At 31.5% G+C, this 19,433-nt stretch overlaps 1 protein-coding gene across 1 annotated transcript; it reads left to right on the forward strand.

The window, feature by feature from the left end:
• The first annotated feature begins 18 nt into the window (after positions 1 to 18).
• LOC139523078 (centrosomal protein of 76 kDa-like) lies at positions 19 to 17,918 on the forward strand. The gene is made up of 12 exons (XM_071316838.1): positions 19 to 206; positions 4,641 to 4,875; positions 5,637 to 5,861; positions 7,238 to 7,423; positions 8,036 to 8,262; positions 8,811 to 9,002; positions 10,000 to 10,163; positions 11,186 to 11,306; positions 11,597 to 11,809; positions 14,576 to 14,663; positions 14,991 to 15,120; positions 15,811 to 17,918. The coding sequence occupies exons 1-12, from the start codon at positions 144 to 146 to the stop codon at positions 15,947 to 15,949; spliced, it is 1,983 nt and encodes a 660-aa protein (XP_071172939.1). The 5' UTR covers positions 19 to 143; the 3' UTR covers positions 15,950 to 17,918.
• Positions 17,919 to 19,433: the final 1,515 nt, after the last annotated feature.

Below are 19,433 nucleotides of genomic sequence, written 5' to 3' on the forward strand. Positions count from 1 at the left end.
ACATGACCTTTGATTTTCAAGGCCGTAGAATGACATTCGGAACATTTGACTGCCATTTTCAAACATTCCGCATGGTGACAAGCTAAACTAGAACGAAAATAAAGCTTTTCCTGAACGAATGATAATTTAGACAACCTCAAAAGATGTCAGTTCCACCTGAAAAAATCGCAGAGTTAAAGCAAATTATCCATGGACAGTTGTCTCAGGTAAATAAATGCACTAAAGAATAGTAGAAACATAAAAAAAAAACGTGCTGATACATGCAAATTTTATAAATGTTTATAACTTGTTTTCATTATTATTGCTTTAAACAACTCGAAATACTTAAAGAAGCATATCTTGTTGAACGAAAATATTTTTGCATGCACAGTTCATTTTTGTATGTTAGTGGCTCCTTACCTTACCAGATTATCCTGTTTGTTTTAGGGAGCTACCATTTGATTTTTATGGGGGGGCTAGGATGAAATTTGAAAAAAATAGGCAGGACAAGAGTTTTGAGTAAAAAAAAAAGGCAGGATGAGACACTTGCAAAAAAAAAAAGTCAGGACGACAATTTAGGTAAAAAAAGTCAGGATAAACTAAAAAAAAAAAAAAAAGCAGGACCGAACAGAGTGAAAAATAAAAAGGCAGGACAGAGATTACAGCTAAAAAATAATGCAGGACAAAATTTTTCATTCTAGCCCCCCCATAAAAATCAAATGGTAGCTCCCTAAATTATATTCAGATTACAGTTTACCATTTGAACTCAGTGTTCCACATATTCCAGCTCTTGAAGAGTTTTTTATGTAATAATGGTTAGTTTAAATGAAAAATAAAAATAAAATGTCATTAGCCTCACCGGACACAATTACGAACAATTTTTGAACTGTGATTAATATTTTTTTATTTAGACTACTTTTCTTGAATTGTTTATACCATAGAATTTAAGATGTATGAAGGCTTTCCACTTTGCATCATATCCCACATAAATTTTTATTCATGTTAGGATACTTTAGTAAGATTTGCGTGACCTCGTTTTACGGGTCAAGAGAGCCACATATGGACGCAATTCCGAACAGCACTATATTGATATATCTTGCAGAAGAAATCAATGACAACAGTCTAGATTGATAAAGCATACATTAATCTTTATCTCAAACACATTTTCATAGGAAAATAAGATGCACAAGTTTGTTTTTTCCTTCAATTACTTCAGCAGTGGTTGCAGACGAAATGTCGGTCATGTGGAAAGGAACTATTTCTGATTTTTTTTATTTTTGTGTAAGTTCCTCCTTTTTAGGAGCACTAAATTCAAGTTTATCCATTTCGGTGGTGTACTTATCATTCATCTATGAATTTTTTTTTATATAGGTCAACATTTTTTTCGGAGTTCTCTGGACTTTTCTATAAAATTTACATATTTTCTTTTGACCATAAATAGGGTCACAAGAGTCTAAAAAAGTCAATTGTGGGGTTATTTTGGCAAGATAAAAGGCATCATGCATATGAACAGAAACAGGAGATATTTTTCTTTCTATATATTAACAAAAGAAGGCAATATGCACTTACCTTTATGTTTTTTTTTTATATAACTTGCAGGCCAGATTGCCGTTCTTATTAAATTTTCAGAATGATTTTGTCATCCTCATCAACATTCCCCAATGGCACATAAATTGTATTATCATGAAAACAAGGGAATTTTAATAGAGTTTTTATTTATAAAAACATTTATTGATAAATATAAATAAATATGATCTCAGAGGGCAAACATTGGAAATCGTTCGTAATTGTGTCCAGTCGTAATTGCGTCCTGTGGGGCTATGATGTCTTGACATATTAAATTAAGAAGATGTAGTTATAAAAAAATATATATAAAAAATGTAAAAATTGAAACTAAAAAAATTGTAAATTTCATAAATAAATAAAAGTAATAAAAAAAATGAAATTAACTTAAAGGGACCTCATACAGGCATGCGCCGGAAAGTAATCCTCAAAAAGTTGATGGTATTCCGTAACTAAAGAAGAAGAGAAGAACTGCCAAAGAGACAACTCTCCAGCAAGACCAAATGATATAAAAGTTAACAACTATTAGTCTATACAGTCAGGATTCTACTTCGTCAAAACTATCCCCCCATTACGCCAGTTCATTTTCACAATCGTAGAAATGGAAGCCATTGTAGGGATTTTGACACGCTGCCAATTTTGCGCTTGAAAACCGATAAATTTATCCACATAGCACCATTACGATCCTTATATGTCAGTTGTATTTTAAAAGACAAATGTATCTTCTAGCTAATGAGCATCAGTTAATGATCTTGTCTGCATTGATTCAACTTAAAACTATTGTCTGATCAGTTGTCAGGTAGAATATTCGAAAATTCTTTAACATTTAAAAAAAATTTAATTAAATATTTTATGGAAGGGCAGACTAAAAATGTTCAGTGGTTGAAGATTATAAACCCTAGTTATCACACACAAAAAATTATATTTTTTCGAAGATATGCATATTCATCATCCAACTTAAAAGACTGTCGTCAAGTACTTTTAGTAAAAATATAGCTACAAATGTATTCGAACACACCTACTCTGATTTGTGATTCATTAGATAGATATTTCACTTGACCCATATATCATGTATATTTCATCTTTTCGTACTGTGATTTTTTTATGTTATAAAGTCAACCATCAATAAAAATGATAGTATCTGAAGCAAGATGATATACATGTATCAAATACTCTTGCTTTGTACGTTTTAAAGACAAAATATACAACTGCATAAAAAGGTGCACTTGATTTTCTCTTTTCGTTACAATTGTTACCCATTTTTGGGAATTTTTTCTTGAGTCACATAATGGAAGGGCAGACATGAAATTACTGAACTAATAGATTGATACATGTATGTTCTCCGTCCCAGGTAATTTTTTTTGTAAATTGGAGGTTATGCATTTTCTTCATCCAACTTGATAGTTACCCATGTCATCGACTTGATATCTAATTGTTCTGCATTACTATGTAATATAGATAAATTGAAAACTTATGGGAACAGTGTTTTTAAAATGACTTCATAATTGAGAAGAAAATTGTCGTTATATTTGTTTCTATTAACTTAAATTTTTGTTACTATAGTAAACATTACAGTAAGCATTTATTGCCTTCTCTAACAAAGAGCTTCGATTCTTTTGTTCTATTTCAACTGGGTTTCCGACTGTATAGGTCACTGCATGGCCTTCTAAGCTATTTTATTATTTTGCTGTGATGCCGTCCTACAAAGTCATAATGCAGTTCCATTTTTTCAACAGAACTTTGAGCTAGAATTTTCTTCTCCGTCAGCTTCCGTTTGGTTTATATTATCAGGAAATTGTGGTCACCATATCACACTCTGCACCATAATCTTTTGGTCTGATGCCCCAGACTCTTAAAATTTTATTCAGATTAGTAATATTTAGGCACTTACATAGAAAACTGTCAGATTATTGGTCTTCAAACTAGTAATTGGAAAAGTTTTAGTGCAGACTTGATAACAACAACACCATGGCCTCTTGGTCTTTAGACAAAAATTTCATTGCTAAAAAAAGCTGACATAAAAGAGGAGAAATGATGACAGAATGACAGATGTTGAATTGCATTTATCATATTTATTAGCAGACTCATAGCTTTTAAATTTTCATTTGCTTTTTAGTTGCTTATAGTGCATAATGATTTTGATTGCTTTGCAATCCGGCTATTCTCATTTTATGTGTGCTTATATGTTACTGCTTATATCTGTATGGTTTGATTGCCTTCATGCATGCATATCATATTCATGATATTCATTCTATGTCTGTATGTATATATACATGTATGTATATCTGTTTTATGTTAATGTGTTTGTTTTACAAGTATATACTATATAATAGGTGAAAAGCTCTCAAGAGCTTATGTTTGTATGTTTAAACCATGACAAATCAAAATAAAGTTATCTTATCTTATCAGACTGAAAGTGCTAAGACTGAGAAGATTGGATTTGATTAAGAATGCTAGTGTTGGAAATAACGCACAGAAGAATATATGTTACCATATAATTGGCTCTAAATTCGATTTATACTCATTTGAGTCAAGTATTTCTTGTTCTATAACCTCGTCTTGTACACTTCCTAAAATGTTCTTATGATATCTAAATCCTTCAGAAAATATCTTGTTTCTCCTTTAAGGTACCAAGAACATGAAGAAATGTTTCCAACTTGTTTTTCACTGCACTCTTAAAATCTTGTTTAAATCCTAGAAACTGTATTTCTGTGTCATGCTCGAATTGACCTCAGCTTTGAAATCATCTTATTCTAGTCACAGAACCAATATTGTAAAGATGTTTTACTAAAACTGCATGTATTATAATTTTGGGCGGCTCCAGCCATACTCAACCATATGTCCCCATTCAAAAGCAACAGATCTTTAATTAAAAAAAAAGAGTGGTTGACCGTTCTGACCCTCAGAAACCACCCCTGGATCTGCCACTGTAAAATATATGACCTAGCATAGGCATGTTAGTCTAAAAATTAAAACAAATTGTTGACCTTAATGTATCTTTGATTTATTCAATTGTTGAGTTGCTCTCTCAATGCCAAATATGTCAAATCTGGTATTATTCATAATATTTCATGTATATCCTTGTCTTTCATTGACAGATTGGCATGCAGAGTCGTATACGTGATGTTATGAGTGAAGTTATCACAGAAGATTATAGTAATGGACAGGTATCGGAACAAGAAATTATGCAGAAGTTAAAAGAACGAGGATTGGTGGACGATTTGATGTCAAATTTACAGTTTCAGAATCAAGGAGATGGACAAAGCCTTAGACGTCCAGCAACACATTTCCTTGACCAGGATGACAAGGTCACCAATCTTCCAGTTAAAAGAGGTATGCGAGTATTAAAATCAATCAAAATGATCAGCATTTGAAATGATATATTTATATAGATATAGAAAGATGTGATATGAGTGCCGATGAGACAACTCTCCATCCAAGTTACAATTTATGAAAGTAAACCACTGTATGTCAAGGTAAGGTAATCAACACGGAGCCTTGGCTCACACCTAATAGCAAATTATAAAGGGCCCAAAAAAAATTACTAGTGTAAAAGCATTCAAACAGGAAAACCAACATGTTATTGTGTTGTCAGTAAGTATTGTGATTGTCTGTCGTTTCAACATATATATATTTAATCAGCCTAACAGAAATTCCCCTGGAAATTTGGTAATAAGTAATGTCACAATATCTGTTCCTGTTGGAACAAATATTCTATACCCCTTATTCAGTAAGGAACTAATACTGTAATATTTGTTCTAATAGAAACAATATTACAGAATATTTCTTCCATTTGGAACTTATTTTATGATGGAACTTCTATTTCGTGACACCTATCCACAAAAGTGTAAAGTATCCTCCAGCACTTCATCTGCATCACCTACATTCTGTTTCCAATACTTTTCAAATTTCCACGTAGACAAACAAAAACATCATATTCTACTGAGTAGAATATTTATTTTGTATAACATCCTTTTAACATGTTTTCATAAATGTCATGAACATGATGAATGTAAATGAAATGGTTGCTACATGTAGCTTATTTTGTTTTTTTGGTAATAATCAAGTATATTTATTGTCTATCTTTTATTTAGCCAACATTGATCCTTCACGAAGATACTTATACTTTAATATCAAGAACGGGAAAGCATTCCTAGAACACATTGAGAACTCTGATCCGATGCCAGGACAAGTCAGTTCATATTTCACCTTCCATATACATTTCCGTGGACAGAGGTTCAAATCTCGGCCAGTTCCATGTGCCTGTGAACCAGATGTTGATGAAGGCTTTCTGTTGGAAGTTCATAAAGAGTCATCAGGTAAATTCAGCCCTGTGTTGTACCCCACAAACTGAACATTGTAATTTGTATAGAACAAAATTTTGTTATTACCATATTTGAAGTAAAAATACATTTATGATACTCTTCGTGTGATAAATGTCAGAATATTTGGTTAGAATTCAATTTCCAATGACAATCACTCAGTTTTTATGCCTCACCTACGATAGTAGAGGGGCATTATGTTTTCTGGTCTGTGGCTCCGTTCGTCAGTGCGTTCGTCTGTGCGTCCGTCCGTTCAGGTTAAAGTTTTTGGTCAAGGTAGTTTTTGATGAAGCTGAAGTCCAATCAACTTGAAACTTAGTACACTTGTTGCTTATGATATGATCTTTCTAATTTTAAAGCCAAATTAGACTTTTGAGCCCAATTTCACGGTCCACTGAACATAGAAAATGAAAGTGGGAGTTTCAGGTTAAAGTTTTTGGTCACGGTAGTTTTTGATGAAGCTGAAGTCCAATCAACTTGAAACTTAGTACACTTGTTGCTTATGATATGATCTTTTTAATTTTAAAGCCAAATTAGAGTTTTTACCCCAATTTCACGGTCCACTGAACATAATAAATCAAAGTGGGAGTTTCAGGTTAAAGTTTTTGGTCAAGGTAGTTTTTAATGAAGTTGAAGTCCAATCAACTTGAAACTTAGTACACATGTTCCATATGATATGAACTTTATAATTTTAATGCCAAATTAGATTTTTTACCCAATCCCACAGTCCATTGAACATGAAAAATGATATTGCGAGTGGGGCATCCGTGTACTTTGGACACATTCTTGTTAACAATCATATTTATTTTTTCAACATTTTGATTACCATAATCCCTTTTTTGTAACATATGATCTTAAAACTGATAATTTGTTTTTGTAAAGGTGGGAATTTCTTCAGGTGTTACCTAACAGTACAGGGAGATAACTCTGTAAAATCAGCTATACATTTTAATCACATTGTATTGTTAAGGAAATATTAAGCTTCTCAATGATCAAAATTAGGGTTTGTCAAACTGCTATATATCTCCAATGAAAATTTTTGAAGAAAGTTTTTGGGTCAAAGTAAATATTTTGTAAAAAAGATTATGAAAATTAAACAAGCTAAATTAATTTTTGTTAAGGTGTTTGGTACCACCTTGTTTAATTTTACTTAAAGCAATATATTACCATGATCCTCCCAGTTTTTTTAAGCATCATTGTAAAGTGATGCTTGTGGAGATGATTTCTTATGATTCGTGTTATGGATGTGATGGTATTATTTCTAGAAACATGTCAGTATTTCGGTCTTTTATAAGCAGGATGCAGTATAAAATTTGTATAAAGAACTCAGTTAGTACAAAGAGAATTTATTTTTTGGTTTCTGTTTTTCTAAGGTGAAGCTGGTAAAATGGTTGATGAATCAGGGATGTTGTCTATCTGTGACAAGCTACATATAGCATTGATAAAAACAGATGTAACAGGGGAGACAACTTTGGTGTCATCACATTTCCTAGAATGGAGACCTGTATTAACTGCCAAAACTGGCAGATTTCAAACATCCATAGAACTTAAAGGAACAGGTAAGAACAATATAAGGATTTTTATGTCTTGCCTATGATATGTACATAAGAATGCTAATTAATGCAATGACAACTTTGTATAAAACTACATTTTTAAGAATGTATATAATTAATGTCTGGTATACAGATGCCTTATGGTCTGTTACTTTTAGCATATGACCGTATATCATATGTCTATTGTCATTGACTTCATTTTCCTGGTTTATTGACCACTTAAAAAAGTACATTTTGTTGTAGTATTTAGTAGATTTTTTGGTGGATTATGTGTAATCAGTCAGCTATGTTTGGATTATATAAATAGATTCATTCCAAGGTATGCATGTCAATCAGACAGAGTTTACAAGATTTTACCCTTTTTCATGGTTAAGTGATCAACATTTTAGGTTTAGATGATTAGGCCAAGTTTTTAGATGATATAAGGTAGTGCACAAATAATTGTACAAAGAGGCAAATAATAAATTGTATATGTATATGCAGAATAGAATTATTTGCTTCCTAATCTAGAATTGAATTTAAAACTTGTTGAAAATAAGAACTAACAGAACCATAATTTTGCAACAGCGTATTAATGAATGGTTATAGAGTGATTATGAGATAATATTTTTCCTACAGGCGATGAGAGCAAGATGGCAGCTGGTGTAATAGACATCCAGTTAGAGCTGTTTCCTAAACCAGTGAAGATCATTGGCCAGGAAGTATTGACTGCACAGCTCAGTATGGAACGTAACAGACAGTCAGAGAAAGAGAGACTATTCCTTGTCTATGCTAAACAATGGTGGAAGGAATATTTACAGATCAGACCAGCAAATCAAGAACGTCTAGTCAAAATATTTGCTCAGGTATTTGTAACTTGTATTTTTAGGCTGTGATCTGATCAGAAGTATGATTTTATACCTTGTAAAATTCAGTATTTATTAAGTATGTATTCAAATTGTATTCCATATACTGTGGATTCATTTATTTTCGTGAATACCAATTTCTTTGGATTGATGAAAGCTGCATTTTTTGGGATATTTAATTTTTTTGGTTAGATTAAAGTAGGCATAAACCTTATAGAAAATTTGCAGTTTGTTGATCATTTTAATTTGTGTTTCACCTCTGCCCACGAAATTCACGAAAATTGGTATTCAATGAATAATAATAAATCTACAGTAATATCAAATCACACAGTCCTCAATTGTAACAACAGTATAAAAATACACCATCCCAAAATTGTTCTTTACAGTATACAGGCCTTATTTTAGTCCCAATTAAAGCCACTCTAGTCATTTAAATGATTCCATGAGTTCATTCATTTTAATTTACAATCAATATGCTATTTTGTTATTAGATGTGTCTGCATCATGTTAAATATTTTGTAATATTTTATTTTTACAAATTTTGTCAGGATGAGAATGCAATAACCCGTCCAGTTTGTTCGTTTGTGAAACCATTACGTGCTGGTAGGTTGTTAGATTCTGCTCGACATGCTGCCAGATTTGTCAGTCTGATGCATCATAAGAAACAGGAGTCAGTAGGTGGAGGTAATAAGCTAGAACAGTGGACAACAGTACATGGATTTTTATGTCGGAATAGAGGGGTATGTATTCATATCACAGATAGTTTCATACATATAATGAAGAAATAATTCATGGGGGCTTGAATATATCGTGATTTTACCACGGGTTGGCCATTTTATGACAAATATTTTACCCTTAGCGATAGCGAGGGGTAAAATATCGGCATAAAGGGACAACCTGTGGAAAAATCATGATATATTCAAGCACCCATGAATTATTTTGATTCTAATAAGACAAATACGGCAATTCTTTTGGATCGAAGCGCTTTAGGTGGAGGCATACATTTGCTGTTCCCATAAATAAACGCACTATTAAATTGGCGTAAAAGAACAGAGCAAACTGAATTAGTGACAAATTGGCTTATACCACATTTTATCATTGTTTGTTTGCGTTTCCTTGTTGTGATGATTTTTGGTTTTACAAGCATGTATGTTCCCGTAAAATGCTTATATTCTTACGTCATCGTTCTATGACGTCAGGTACATCATTCATAAAAAGCATATGACGTGGGAGTACAATCGGAACAGCCTTGGCAATATATTCATATTTTACTACGGGTGTGTACTCAAAGCGTTTGTATTTATTTCTCAGTTGTCTGATATTGATGCTTAGGATTTATAGTTTTCGTTGGACACCAATTTTCATGGGTTTCTTGTATACAGGCAAGCAATTCAAATGTCCTATGAATTACAAATTCAAAAGAGGCTTTGTATGCAGAGATTGGCATAACAACGAAACACAATATCCATGAGATATGCAATTTTTTCTCAATCAATGAAATTTATACCCAAGAAAAGAAATTATGAGTGTACTGAATATTACGTTTAGTTCAAACACTTTTTTAGGCCTGTACCTAAATAAGTGTTTGAACTAAACCTTATGTTCAGTCACTCATGACACTATAGAATTTGGAAACCATGTCATACTATAAATGCTATACAATCCACTAAAACAATTTAGTCAAGATGACTTTATTCATGGCTATGGACTAATTCTAAATGTTATATTTTCTTCCAGGACTGTGAAGACCATGCTATATTACTATGCAGTTTACTATTAGGGTTTGGTCTAGATGCATACGTCTGTATTGGGACTAAATCTAAAGGCTCGGTCCATGCATGGGTGATGACCATTACTGTTGATGGTTTAGTGACTTTCTGGGAAAGTCTTAATGGTCATAGGTAGGGTTTCTTTCTGGGAAAGTCTTAATGGTCATAGGTAGGGTTTGTTCACAGTATGAATGTCAGATTTATCCTTAATGAAAAATGCATTATGCAATCAATTATAACAATACTTGATGACTCAGAAAGGAACTTTAAAATGATATCTCAGATAGAATTAAAAACCTGAAAGTTGTAAATACTGCATACAACTGTTTGTGTTTAATTAACTTGATTAAAGGTCATTTAAACATTAGAAACTTCTTTAGTGAGAGGTAGAAGTATCTAGAGTGAAAGTATGATCAAAGAAATGTTTTGATGTAGCATTCAAAAAGGAAAAAAATATGTTTAAAGTCAGTTTATTTCTAATAAGGCTTTAACATAAGATATAAATGTCACTCATTTACCGATAAATGTAATTTTTAATGATTTGTGAAGTCATCTATAGGTTAACAAACAGTCTTCAACATTATACAAGTGTCTAGATCATATATCAGGTGCTGAATCATTCTTACAAATTTAACTGAGACTACCAAATAAATCTATACAACTTCTTGAACATCACAATACAAAAAAATAACTCAGGTCAAAGCTAGGACATAGCATGAAATATTTGACAGAGTTGTTCTGAACATGGCTATAGACAACATGAATTATGTCAGGGTAAGAAGTTTACAATTCCAGAATTATTTAGTTTTGTAACTGTATACTGTGGATTCATTATGATTGGTTAAATACCAATTTTTGATTAATTTCCTGAGTAAAAGTAAACCCTCTAATTTGAATGTCCAACAATGCAGACAAGGAAATGAAATATCTACAAAAAATAAAATATTTTCTCTATCTTCTAAAATTGGTTTTAATCAAATTAAATTAATCCACAGTATTTGAAAAACTTATCAAGATCATAAATTCTGTTTTTTCAGATTTAAGTTTAATTACCGCATTACAGTTGATAGAAAATTTTTGTCGCCAGATGTTTTCATGAACCTTATCAGTTGTATTACCACATAAAAAAGTTGATAGTTGATTTTTCTTTCCAGATATATCCATGAACCCATTGATCCAGACATGCCACCAATGGACAAAATGCACCGACCAAAATATCCTTATAAAACTATAGGCTGTGTATTTAATCACCAGTCATTTTATGGCAATAATCAAGTAAGCATTATATCAATGTATAACTAGAGTTTAATGAGATGTAGCAGTGTAAACATAATTGTTTAGAAACTGCAAGAAAGTGGTTTGGCATATTTTAGTTGTATTCGATAACAGATATATAATCTTGTACAATTCTTGTTAAAAACAGAATTAAATAAAACTGAATTTTGTCAATTTTCTTCTTTAAAATCCTGGATCTGCACCTGGAACTGATTTTAAAATAAATTTTCTTGACAATGAATATTTTCATACCCTTAAAAACTAAAAACTAACAAATGTTTTTCTTTCAGCCTTCAGAACATGTAGATGTCAGCCATTTTGAACTCGGAAATGAATCTCGATGGAAACCAATGTCCCAGGATGCAGTTCTGTCTGTGTGTGGTCTTGGAGCAAGTCCATCATGGCCGACTCTACCTCCACTTTGTTCCTCTACATTAGATCCTACTTTAGTCAGCAATGATTTAGAACAACAATTAAGAGTTCTACTGTTTGAACACAGAAGGGTATGCATTAACAATGCTTTTGTTGATCTAGTTTGTTATTTGTTTTTATTGATCTACTTTTGATCAGATTCTGACCCTTGAACTTGAACCTTGAGTAATTGTCATAAAAATGTTGTTTTACTGCATTTTAGTTTGCTTTGCTTGAGTTTATTTCTCATATTTTAATACTATACGAGCAAGGGTCCGAAAACGGTCATATATGCCAGACATGACTGATTCTGAAATCCATATGTCCTAAACCACAGATTGGGATTTGGGTCAAATTTTATATTTTTGCAGAAATAATTTCTGTCATTTTGTTGAGATAGGTTTTCTTAATCGTCATTTTGAACTTGTTTTTTGTTTTGTTGTCCCTTTCCTGTAATAAAACTGCCACTCCAGTATAGTGTTATAATTCTGAGGGCCCTCCTAATAACCTTTATAATGCCTCAGGGGAATATTGGCTAATGATCGTTTTTAATTCACAACTGACTATTGATCACAAACTCAGAACTAAATTCTAAATAAATTGAAATTCCATAAAAAAATGTCTTCATTATTTAATTACCTTTCAACTAAGACAATGTTTTGATTTTAAAATAAATTAAAACTTTGATTTAATATACCTAGAAAAAAGTATTTTTTTCACTTCTCATTGCTTTTTTACTATGTTAGACGCATGCGTGCAATTTTCTTCCGCAGATTGTACACCAAATTGTAAATTCAAAATGATTTCATGCTAAATAAAACAAGTGGAACTATTATCATTAATATTCAAACACAATCAAAGGTATAAAATTAAAAAGCCGATGATTTCCTGTCAATTTTGTTACACAAAACTAATCCTGGAAATGAGTCAGGAATTACTTGTTTTAGTATTGTCCCAAACATCCTGTTATTAGTTTGTCTTCAAAATCGAAAGAACCGTTAGCGATGTCTGAGAAATGGATAATTTTGAGTCATTAACTTCTCTTGGATGATTTTAGGAAAAATGGTAAGAAAAATTTGTGAAGTGAATGAGAAATTATGTTTGATTTGTTATACATGTATATACATCGTATAAGCTTATTATTACACTTGAATATATGAAGAACACGTCACAAGAGGGTTTCATATATAATAAAAAAATGAAAAATAAAATCCTCCCACCCGCCCCATTTTTTATGCCCCACCTACGATAGTAGAGGGGCATTATGTTTTCTGGTCTGTGCGTCCGTTCGTCCATTCGTCCGTCCGTCCGTCCGTTCGTCTGTCCGTCCGTCTGTTCGTCCGTCTGTCCCGCTTCAGGTTAAAGTTTTTGGTCAAGGTAGTTTTTGATGAAGTTGAAGTCCAATTGACTTCAAACTTGGTACACATGTTCCCTATGATATGATCTTTCTAATTTTAATGCCAAATTAGAGATTTTACCCGAATTTGACGGTCCACTGAACATGGAAAAATGATAGTGCGAGTGGGGCATTCGTGTACTGAGGACACATTCTTGTTTCTTCAAAAAATTGGATGAAAATCTACTAATTAAATTTAGTTGGCCTTATAAGGAAATTAATTTGATAAATATTGTTTAAAGCTGCAGGTATTTGGTTTTGAATAGATGTTTAAACAGTGAATATGTTTCCCCCTTTGACAAAACATCAGGAAATTTCAAATAGCCTTTCATCTTACTTTTCAGATGATTTTTTTTCAAAGAAACATGTTTTAAAGCTAAAAATATTTTGATTTTGATGTTATTTATCTTCATATTGAAATATCTGTATACTTCAAAAACCTAAAGACCTGAACATAAACTGCAGAAAACATGGAAAGTTATGGTGAAAATGAGCAACCCACTCTTCTAAGGTAACTGGTTATAGCAATGACCTGCAAATTTTGAACAACTGTTGATTTCAAGGGAAAGGAGTAGGGGCCTGGTTTTGGCCCAAGAAAATAAAAGATGTAATAAATGTTTCAAATTGGCACATAATGTTTAGAAATGCATATGGTAAAGAAATATAAATGAAAATCATCAAGATTTTTATCTGATGACGTCACAATTAAGTCATAATATGTACTGTTTTCACAAAAACGATGCAAAATACAGAATTTATGCAGTTTTCTATCTTTATTTCGGTTGTGGAAACATCGTGCGCAGCCAAGAAACAACAAAATAATTTAACAGAATCCTTATTATAACTATTGACATTATCTCACCAAATATAAAGTTGTTTCTTGGGGGGGAAAATTTTTTTTGAATCTAAAATATACTTAAAATTTGATGAAAAAACAAGGAAAATCAAGAAACTTTACAAAATATGCAAATTAAGTCATGATTTTATTGCCATGGTAACTTGTTCAATGTCAAATTTGTTTTTGTTTTTCTGAAAAGCTTGTACCTTAATCAAGTTTTCAATAATTTAGGAGTATGTATGATAACTTCTAAATTTGCATTCATTTTTGGGCCAAATAAGGGCCTTATTGCCCCTACTCCTTTCACTTGTCCTTATGTTATTTATTTAACACATGTGTCTAAGTAGTCAAATAACACATCAAATTGAATTACTGTGGATTTATTTATTTTCATGGATACCAATTTTTTCGGGATTGAAAAAACTTGCATTTTTATGGGTTTTAGATAGTCTGCATTCAAGCCTATATACAGATTTTCATTTATTGAACATTTTAAAAATAGTGGTTCACCTGTATCCAACAAATAATAATGATTCCACAGTAAAAAAATAGATTACTGTAATATTTCTTATAAAAACAATGTAATAATAATGCAGTGTATGATATTTATTATTTCTATTTCAGGATTTAGGATTGACAACAGTTTGGGATGACCAGTTAAGTTATCTACTTACACCAGCCCTAGCTGCTTATGAATTAGAAAGAGTGACAGGTATGATGTAAAACTGTTATTTGGTGAAATGATAAACTTGTAGTTAGTCAAAATTCTTTGTGTTAATTCACAAGGTAAATGCTACAAGTTCGTCAAATTAGCATATAGCTACTATCTGAGTTTTAGTAAAATTGCAAATCATCTTCCTCTACATATTTTAAATCTTATTATGCAATCATTTAAAAAAAAAAAGATGAATTTTTTTTTAAATATAATACATGGTGATAGGATCCTATGATCATGCACAATAATTAACCTAACATGTGTCAGATAAGGAAACAACACTGTTGAGGTAGTATAAGCACAATGTAATACTTTGTTATTTAGGGATAACTGCTGGTAATGAAGAGTTCCAGGATTCTATGAAGCAGTGTGTACCTGATGGACACACATTTAAAGGATATCCTATACAGTTTTCTCATCGCAATGCTAGACGAGCTTTTGCCACATGTCTTAGGTAAGACATAATAGAATTATATTTATGCATGGCTAATGTGTGAAATTTAACACTATGTTTTGTTTTTTTATGCCCCATTTATGGGCATTATGTTTTCTGTTCTGTGCATTCATCTGTTTGTCCTGCTTCAGGTTAAAGTTTTTGGTCGAAGTAGTTTTTGATGAAGTCCAATCCACTTGAAACTTAGTAAACATGTTCCCTATGATATAATCTTTCTTATTTTAATGCCAAATTAGAAATTTTATCCCATTTTCACAGTCCAATGAACATAGAAAATGATAGTGCGGATGGGGCATCCGTTTACTTGGGACACATTCCTGTTAATTATACATACTAAATCTACATACAATTTTAGCTGGCTAATTTGATATTATGAGGGAATTATGCAAAGCTGACAAAGCTGTTTACTGATATAGTCATCCTGGTGATGTTGATCAAACTTTTTTACATTTTGAATACTTGTTAGTATAAGATGTAAGCCTCTCACATCTGAGGATAACATTTTATTTACATAAAAGTAATGGATAAATATTTTATCTTTTCTCTTGTTCTTAAAAGAACAATTAGTTTTGAAAAAACTGAAAAAATGTCATTATCTCAAATTGTCAAAATGCATGAACACTTATATGAAAAATTTTTGTAGTCATGGATTTGGAATGAAATCTTAATTGCATCTTTTTTTTATTTCAGATCACCTGTTTGTGAAGAAATTGTGAACTGTCGAGGAGATCATGTCAGACTGGCTGTTCGTGTCAAAATTTACCCGTATCCAGAATCAGCATGTGCCACTTGGATTATGTTTGCTTGTAAATATAAGTCAGTACTGTGAGCCTATTGACAAGACTCAGAAAAGGTTGTATGGACTTGTGAGGTTATGCCAGTATATTGAAAAAGTGTATCTGAAATCCTTGCCAGAAGATGAGACGTGAGAAAGTTAAGAATGACAGAGTATTTCAAAGTTAGAATTGTCGTAATGTGACAAGAATATTGATGTACATAAAAAGTACCACTGATTTATTACCTCTGATATTTTGACATATATTGTGCTGTTTATTTACATAGTATGTACACTTTTAATTACATTGAAAGGAATCATACAGTGTAATAATGTTTTCTATATGTTAATAGAACTCAAAACTGAATGTTATGTCCTGTCTGATCTGTGTCAGTTTCTGTTTATGGTATAAGTTATCCTTGAAATAATTTTATGGTTTACAAACTGATGTATTTACAGGCCTAGTATTTCAATAGAATCATTCAGATTATAGTTTATGAACATTAGTATACTTTACAATTTAAGAATGTTGCATGCTTTGGAATCAATGGAAATAACGTGTAGTTGTTCAAATTAGCATTAGTAAAGTTTTAAAGATTTAGATATTTAATTTCATTAGACTATACACAATATTTTTAAGAAGCAGCCACAATTTTTGAACTGGTACAATATATAGAATACACATTCCACAGTTGCAAATATTATAATATGGCAGCATCTTATTGAGAATGAAAATTTTGTATACGTCCAAATGGTATCATAATGTTTTGATATAAAAATTTTGATACCAAAAATATTTGACTGCTCAAACATAACAACACCAAAGATGAACAATACCTTTATGTATATTAAAGAATTATAATGTTGTAAGGTGCTTTGTTAATAAATGTGATTATTTTATAGATTTTTGTTGCTATATGAAATGTTTAGTGCTTGTTTTATTTTTACTGAAGACTGCATAACAAATATAACTGTGATGTAGTGAAAGTAGGTATTATAGTAGATTGAAATTCTTCAATTTTGTTATGTTGAGAAGGATTTTACTTAATTTTGATAACTTAAAATGAGAGTGAGGATGAAAATGTTAGTTTTAAACAGTGAATAATTCAATTTACCTTTGATTGCCTGACAACTGTTACGCAATTCTATTTGTTGTTTGTAAATGTTAAAATATTCGTGCAGGTGCCATATTTTGTAACGAGAGATCATCCTGCCTTTGTAACATTGTGAGAAAGGTCCATTTTGAATGTTCTGTATTATTCAATATTTTGGTGAAGAACATTTAGATAGTTTGTAAGAACTATGATATTTTTAATGTAAAGATAAAAGGATCAGTTTAAATTTTATTATTTCATTATCCATTTGTAAATTTTCAATTGTAAAATTTGTTTCTCTAAATCTGTGTATTTTTAAATATGTTTTCCTGTTTACTGTAGTAAATCAGAAAATGTAATATAATATGCTGTTTTACAGATGGTGAAAACCTTAGACCTGATTTGTTGTCTGCATTTGTAGTAAAGATTTGAATGTAATTGTTTCTTTATTTGACTTCCAACCCTCAATTTCTTTTCTTTTTTAACCAGTTTGTAAAATCAGGCATGTCTTATATCTTGACTGAAATTGTGAATCAAGTATAATTTGTGTTTGAGGCGAGGTTAACCTTTTTTGTTTTAGTTGGGTTGCTGTCTCTACGATATGTAACTAGAATCTGTTTATTCATTTATATAAACATGCTACATTGAAATAACAGCAGCAGAATCAGGTACTAAAATTTTACCATATTATATAATTTTATACTTTCATCCAAAGGTTTACAACAAAATGTGAGTGCATTTCATTTTACTATCTTATGTTAAAGTTAGTAGTCTTATTTCTACTTAATAAAATGGCTGTCAAATTAATGTTCCTAGTTTAAAGAACAATATATTTTTTAGATTTTTTCCCCAGAATTTTTTCTTGTGATGTATGTATTTTATGTTTTACACTGCAGCAGCATTTATATAATAAATCATTTATCATCTAAGACTTCTCATTTAACAGGTGACAAAGATATAGCCTCAACCATATATTAAAGATAAGAATGGGATTTTGTTGACTAATTTTACTCTGACTTATTGTTCTATTGCTTTTTGAAAAAAGGTTATAAACCACTGTGGTCAGTGTTAAACAATACAGTGGAAGGTTAATAATGATTATCCCCGGCTTAGAATATTTCTAGAATTTGGATTGTTTAACGCACGTCGTTACAAAACCCAAAGCCCCTGAGTGTTGCTAACCCATATCCCCGGACGTTGCTACCCATTACATCGGGAAATTCACACACATTTTCCTTAGTTCCATGGTTGTCCTTATGAATTATCGAATTCTTTAGATTATCCATGATGTCTGTATAATTAGATACTTAATCCACTAGCGATTTAATCTTTTTATGTCGATTATTTGCACTCATTTTAGTAAATGCATCACTATTCTGCCACATTGTCAATGAATGGGACTACTGACCTAGCTATACAAGTGACCCACGTTGACGTCACACCGTCTATGATGTAACTCTCACAACTTTGAGCGCCAAATTCAACCTATTTAACTTTCTCTGTCTTTAGATTAAAAACGTGTTATATTTGTCTACCTGTAGGGTTCAACAAAAGGTAGACCCCGTTAAAAATATGTTAAAATCCCAAATTTCAATAAAAGATATTTAAAAAAAAAATTAAAAACGTTACTTTCACTTTTAACCTTAGTGGTCGAATTTTTCTAACACCCTTCAGTACCCTGTACACATTTTGGCTGCGCCTCAGGATGTACTTGGATACTTCAGGGTGTTAAAATATCCATATCTATGGATATGAACGTAGATTACTTATATCATGACTGTGTTCATATGTAAATTTTGGGGATTATTTGGGTTACATCTTTAGAGCAGTTTATTCAAGTATGATTGTCTTTAGTATTGTCAGTTTTCTTGGTAGTGTTGTCACTTAATATAAGGCTGAAGTACTGATAAAGTACTTGCATAATTGACAACTGTCATGTTCAACTACAATCAGAGATAAGTCAAAGCCCCAAATAACATAATGTTTGTGTGTAAATCATATTACTTAGTTGATGAATGAATTAGGTATTTTATAAAACAATTCACTTCGAGCATATACCCACACAACACTTACTAAAGTCCTGGATAATCATAGGTCCATTCTATAGATATAAGAAGATGTGCCATTGAGACAACTGTCCATCCAAGTCACAACTTGTAACGTAACCCATTATAGGTCAAAGTATGGTTTTCAAGATGGAGTCTTGGCTCAGCTATATAGGGCCACAACAATTACTGGTGTAAAACCATTCAAACAGGAAAAACAAAGGGTTTAATCTATATAACACAAAACACTTGTGACACGGTGTAGAATGGAAACAGACTTATCAGGTTTGTTCGGCATTTCTGCATTAATTGGGTTCGGCAACAGACTTGTGTTTTTATTCACTACAGCATGACACAAAATGAGTCACATAGACAATAAGTAGTAAATGTTTGTATTTA

Source organism: Mytilus edulis, chromosome 5, assembly GCF_963676685.1.
Source record: "Mytilus edulis chromosome 5, xbMytEdul2.2, whole genome shotgun sequence".
Classification (NCBI taxonomy): domain Eukaryota; kingdom Metazoa; phylum Mollusca; class Bivalvia; order Mytilida; family Mytilidae; genus Mytilus; species Mytilus edulis.

Excerpts from the sequence above, each read along its gene's own strand:
- LOC139523078 (XM_071316838.1), top strand. The coding sequence starts at position 144 with ATGTCAGTTCCACCTGAAAAAATCGCAGAGTTAAAGCAAATTATCCAT. Across the intron at positions 5,862-7,237 it reads AGTTCATAAAGAGTCATCAG|GTGAAGCTGGTAAAATGGTT; the intron begins GTAAATTCAGCC and ends TGTTTTTCTAAG. Across the intron at positions 15,121-15,810 it reads GCTTTTGCCACATGTCTTAG|ATCACCTGTTTGTGAAGAAA; the intron begins GTAAGACATAAT and ends TTTTTATTTCAG.